Genomic DNA, 6000 nt, shown 5'->3' with positions numbered 1-6000 from the left:
ATTAAATCTACACCATTACTTAGTTTTTGTTTTAAAGAATGGGTCCCATAAAAAGGATTGAGAATCTACCTAGGGGGTGTTTGAAATAACTTTTCACAAGTAATTTCACATGAGAAAAATTTTGTCTTGATATGAAAATATTTTTTTAAGTGATTATGAGGGATTTTAAACATATAAAACTGAAACATGAGTTCTCCTATTCTTTCAACCATTAAATCAATTTCTAGTGTATGTAAAGAAGTGAAGTGAATATAATTGTTTGCCCAAAAAAAAATTACTCGTATTTAACCCTTATAATCTTCCATTTATTTCAATATATATATATATATATAAAATATCGAATGAGAGCTCCGTACATACCTTGTTGGCCATAAATCCTGCATTATTTCATTACCCTAGCAAGCCAAGACCCAATATTTTAACAAGTTTGAATCATCTTAATTTGTAATTCTCTTAATTTGTCTCAATTAAAAATTTTAGTCGTCGGATGAATATTACAGTTTAATAAATCATTTTTATAAATATGTATTTTAATTCAAATAAGAAATATATAAATATTGCACTCTCATAATTTTTTTTTAAAAAGTAACAATTCAGGTCAAATTAATGACTGAAAATTAAAATTGAGACAAATTAAGTGAATTGCATATATTGTGAGGATTATTTACTTTCGAGTATTCCAGATTGAACTATTAAATCGGACAAAAATTTAAATTCCCATTTTAACTTCAACTTCCCCAAGAAGGAGAGGAACAAGTAGATAATAATTCCTTGATCTCAAAGTCTCAGAATTATAGCCATTTTCTCGTCACAGTACACGAAATGATCGATACATGATTACATGTGGATAATAAGGCCAAAATTATACCTGCATGAAAATTGCTGGTCCAAAAAAATACCTGCATGAAAATTTATAGCGATAATGAAACCAAAAATTATTTTTAATGATATATTAAATAAAAAAGAGAAGACAGGGAAAGCCAGACATGTAACATCCAGAAATCGCTGGGGAGGATAGGACAATAAATGTGATAATAAATATCAAACCATAAAGGGGAGGATCAATAGTCGGCAAATTATGTTACTCCTCCGGTGCTATTTATAAGACAAAGAGATAAGTTTTTTCTTAGTCTTATTTATAAGTTATTTCATTAAATTTTAAACATGAATGTACTATTTTATGCTTTATTTATTATAGTGTAGATAATTTTTTTTTAAAATGTGTATATATTAAATGGGGACAAAGTTGAAGAGTTATTATATTTTAATAGAAAGTTAATGTAATTTACGATTTTTCTTGGTCTATGAAACATGTATAGATAGGATTAGAGGACTATATGTTTGGAAAGGTACACAAAAATAAGCATACGTTGACAAAAGAAAATAAATAAATAAATAAAAGTTTAGACAACGATTCACAAAATTTTTAATAAACAAATTTCAATCTCGTTTTTTTTATAATTGATTTTTTAAATTTTTAAATATGTAAAACTATTTAATTTTAAAATTTAATGAAAATAATAGTCATAATCTTTCCGCAATAAAGGCCCCAACTTCTTGATGTATCTAGTACAATAATTCATATGTTGATAACAACTATACAAAATTAGGGCCCTCTTATAAGCGGAAAAAAACAACTATACAAAATTATATAGCTGTAATAATCTGGCAGGGGTAACGGGTCTCGGATCCTTTCTTTTATTATTTTTTTATAAATCAGAATATATTCAAGTCATTTTAAGTTTGAAACTAATTTCTATCTAGTTGAGAGCATTAAAATTAAAATTCTCTTAACAAGTACGTTTTTTGAGATTTAAACTTATATTCTTCTTCTTATGAAATGAGACCGCTTACCACATCTCAACCAATAACTTATTAGGAAAAAATAATTTTAATTTTTATTGAAAATTTGACCTTTTTAACAGCCCCAATTCATTGCAATTAATCTGTTATCTTATATAAAAATGCATTCAAATATTTCATATTAATCAAGCGCCTAATTAAAATTGATACAAATGAATGCCTATTGAAGTGATAAAAAAAATGACTTGGAATACATTGCGAAGCAGGTCGTGGTGCTTCAAAGCACCGCAAAATTCCTATATAAAAGGGTTAGGGCTAAAGGCTTCTTCGCTGTGCACGCAATAGTCTTCGCATTATACATCTTTCTGGTTTCTATCAAAAGAGAATTGAGATGTCTCATCTTGGGAAGACCGAAATAGACGTCCACCTGAATGCCTCTGCCCAGAAGTTTCATGAAATGTTCACCAGCAATCCTCATCACATAGCCAACATTAGTTCTGCTAAAATCAAGTCTGTGACTAAGCTTGAAGGTGATTTCGCAAAAGCCGGCTCCATCGTTGTCTGGAATTACGTTCTTGGTAAGCTCAAACTGTTATTTAGAGAGATACTCTATATATATATATTTACGCGCTTCTTTTTGTATGTGTGAGGCGGATAAAAATAAATGACTGAAGAATTTCTGTTACTCATTCTTATCACTTACGCACCACTGTAATCCTCTGATATAACAGATGGGAAGGAGGGGGTGGCGAAGGATGTGATCGAAGCTGTGGATTCAGCAAAGAACCTGATAATTTTCAGGGTGATAGAGGGGGATTTCCTGAAGCATTACAAGAGCTTTAAGTTCGTAATTCAAGTGAGCCCTAAGGCAAAAGGAAGTGTGGCTCACTGGACTCTTGAGTATGAGAAGTTGCATGGGAGAATCCCAGATCCACACAGTCTGATGCAGTTGGTGACAGAAATGAGCAGAGAAATTGATGCAAGCCTCACCCAGGGACAAGCACAGGAAGAACAGTTATTGGGGAAGGCGGGAGTTGATGTGCACATTAATGCTTCTGCAGACGAGTTTCATGAAATGTTCAGCAGCAAGCCACACCATATTCCCAATGTTTCTCCTGCTAGAATTAGAGACGCTATTCTTGAAGGAAGTTGGGGCAAGGTCGGTTCCGTTATTGTCTGGCATTACGTCCATGGTACGTAACTTCTCAACTACCTCTCTCTCTTGCTCTGTCACACACCCACACAGTTAATTCACTTAATTGAATCTGTTTTATATATGTTGAACATGATGCTGATTCAAGAACGAACTTGTGGTGTATTTATGGATTGTGCAGAAGGGAAGAACGGTGTGGTTAAGGAGGTGATTGAAGCCATAGATGCAGACAAGAATCTGATCACTTTGAGAGTTGTGGAGGGAGATATCCTCAAGGATTTCAAGACCCTGAGTGTTACCTTCCACGCAATTCCAAAGGATAAAGGGAGTTTGGTGCATGTCATTATGGAATATGAGAAGTTGAAAGGTCACATTCCTGACCCCCACACTCTCGTAGACTCCGCTGCTGAGGTTGTCAGAGACATTGATGCTTATCTTGTTACCCAGTAGTAGCCATCTTTCAAGCTTATCTTTCGCTTTGCTATATATTGATCTTATTTGTATTTTCAGATGTTTGAGTCATGCGATTTGAGTCTTGTTGATTTCCTAGAGCATCTCAATTAAGGTGTTAAATTTCATAGAAGAAAAGTACAATGTGTGCGAGATGGTGAACCTCGCATATTGTATCGTTTTCTTTTATTGAAATCAACACTGTTAATTTCTGAAGAAATTGAGAGATTCAAATCCTCAACTCCAGTGTGTGTGTCTTTGTGGATGTTATATAAACTCCATTGTGTGTAATAAAAACAGCTTTCACAGGTTTTTCATCCTGAAACGCTAATGCCTTTTTTGGTATAATGGAAGAGTTTTTGATGGTAGTGAAAGTAAGAGTGGAAGTGAAAGAGGAAGTACGTTTTAAAGTGTGTTTGGTTTGACCATGTAATATTATTTTTAATTTATATTAATTTTTATAACATAAAGTACCAAAATGCCCATCTGAAAAAAAAAGGGCAAAAGAAAAGTTTCCCTATTCATCGTCTTCTTCAACGTGCTCCCAAAGAAGTGAACTTCAAACGTGAATAACTTCACCTAGAATCCAAATAACAAAATAAATCTAGTAATGATTGATCTCATTGAAATCAAACCCAGAACAAAAGATTAAAAAAATTCATCTTCAACCCCAATATATGACAGATGCAAAGATGGAGCGATCAAAGGCGAAAATGAAATAAATTGCAGAAGACGAAGCAAGGGAAGTTGAGATCGTTTGAATAGCTTCAGGAATCGCAAGGAAGAAAGGAATGTTGAGATCCAACTCGTCTTTAACATGCTAGAGGAGAGAAGGATGACGAGGAGGTTGAGGAGTGAGAATGACGCAGGGGATGAGAGCGAGATTCGGAAGAATGGAAGGAGGGTCGCCAGTCAATCACCGTCGTGCAAGAGGGGGAAGGTCACCAGTGACCGTCACATCTGAGGTCGAACTTGAAGGCTTGGCTTGATCTAGATTTGAAGTCGAAGAACCTAGATGCTTGAAGGTTATCGTTGCCGTCGCGGATGAACAAGAGGGAAGGTTCGCCGATGACCGTCACAGATGTCGCCGATGAAGTCGTTGTCCTTTGCCGTCGCTGTACCTCGCTGTCGCCGCAAGAGAGGGAGAGGGAGGCTGAGTTGAAGACGGAGAGCAAAGAGACAGGTCAGGTGGGACAAAATTGTCAAATGATAAAATATATGAGGGTACAATAGTCATGAAATCTCACTTCCATGGAACCCGTGTCAGTTCCCCACTCTACCCAAAGAACTCACTTCCATCGTCTTTTATGTAAGTGGGTTCCACATGAAAGGGACTTCTCACATACCAAGCAACCCAATTTATGAATTCCGGTTCCGCTTCCAATTCCCCAGCGTCAGTTCCAATGTACCAAACGGGGCATAAGAGAAATGCTCCACTGGGACCCAGGAGACTAGTCTTTCTTTCAGCTTTTCTTGTCTTCTTGCCTTTCTTTTTCCCTTTGTATAAAAAAAAAAAAAAAGTTTGTTTGCAATGCTTGTGTTGCTTGTTCTTAATTATGTATTGCGATCAGCTGTAATATGTGGTTGTAAGCTATGAAATCCATGGTTGAGTGTTAATTTGCTGCTGTCCTCCCATCTGGTTTACCATATAACTCTAGTTTTTCTTTTCACTTGTTAATACAAGAGTATCCATACCCTAATCAGCTTCATTTGACAAAATGGGTCGGACGAGTACCAAAAGATCTTTTTCTTTTGAGACGTTACCCAGAGAAACCTTCAATACCAAAAAGTCAATTGGAAAAGGTCATATATATAAATGTATGTCCTGAATATGCAAACCGGGGATAATACACACATCTTTAGAATAAGACTAGTTGGTTTTCAAATTGTTACTGTAAAAAAGAAAACTATCTTTCAGGTACTTATAGTTTTTCTTAATTGTTAATTTGGTACCTATACTTTTTTTTCATTTTTTAAAAATCCTTCAACTTCTTTCCGTCAATACCGTTACCCCTTGTGTTTTTGGATATGTCCTCAAGGGCCAACAGAATGTAAACAGCGTTGAAATTAGGGGGGGAAAAAGGAAAGGAGGGGAAATAACTGAAGACGCAAGCTACAATTGGATCGTTTCTTTCATGTGGGTGTGTCTTGTATTCTGATTGTTTCTTCTCCGTTGATAGCACTGAAATCATTGATAATTGATGGCAAAATAAAAAAGAACGAAAAAAAATCATTGATGACGCCAATTCTCCCCATAATGACATAGAAAACTTGGTGCCTCCATTTGAAATAGATCACTGCATCTTTACAAAGTTATCACTTGTTTCCAGTAGCTCGACCTCTGTCACAAACATCTAAAGTACTATTGGTGTGTTGTGATAGTGATATAATAGAATAGTGCGAGTTGTGCATGTAAAAACCTTCATTCCTAGACAAACTCTATTAGATGAACTAAATTAAATGCATAAAAATGAATTGCACAAGGTCATATACCTCACTATCTCCCAAGTTAGACAAATCGGTAGTTAGATCAAACAGGCTAAAATTTTACAGAATTTGATCAAGCGATCTGGAAATTGTTGTGTTTCCATCTG

The 6000-nt window shown here is 35.1% G+C and overlaps 1 protein-coding gene across 1 annotated transcript; it reads left to right on the top strand.

Moving 5' to 3' along the window:
* The first annotated feature begins 2149 nt into the window (after positions 1-2149).
* On the top strand, positions 2150-3770 carry LOC114728520 (MLP-like protein 28). The gene is made up of 3 exons (XM_028915432.1): positions 2150-2381; positions 2535-2996; positions 3138-3770. Exons 1-3 carry the CDS (start codon positions 2195-2197, stop codon positions 3404-3406), a joined length of 918 nt encoding a protein of 305 aa, XP_028771265.1. The 5' UTR covers positions 2150-2194; the 3' UTR covers positions 3407-3770.
* The last annotated feature ends 2230 nt before the right edge of the window (positions 3771-6000 follow it).

The sequence above is a fragment of the Neltuma alba genome, unplaced genomic scaffold (genome assembly GCF_004799145.2).
Source record: "Neltuma alba isolate B1F8T4 unplaced genomic scaffold, ASM479914v2 tig00012541_pilon, whole genome shotgun sequence".
Lineage (NCBI taxonomy): Eukaryota > Viridiplantae > Streptophyta > Magnoliopsida > Fabales > Fabaceae > Neltuma > Neltuma alba.
The sequence above is the reverse complement of the archived record's forward strand: the minus strand, read 5'-3'. Positions and strand labels throughout refer to the sequence as shown.

Excerpts from the sequence above, each read along its gene's own strand:
- LOC114728520 (XM_028915432.1), top strand. The coding sequence starts at position 2,195 with ATGTCTCATCTTGGGAAGACCGAAATAGACGTCCACCTGAATGCCTCT. Across the intron at positions 2,382-2,534 it reads TGTCTGGAATTACGTTCTTG|ATGGGAAGGAGGGGGTGGCG; the intron begins GTAAGCTCAAAC and ends CTGATATAACAG. Across the intron at positions 2,997-3,137 it reads TGTCTGGCATTACGTCCATG|AAGGGAAGAACGGTGTGGTT; the intron begins GTACGTAACTTC and ends TGGATTGTGCAG.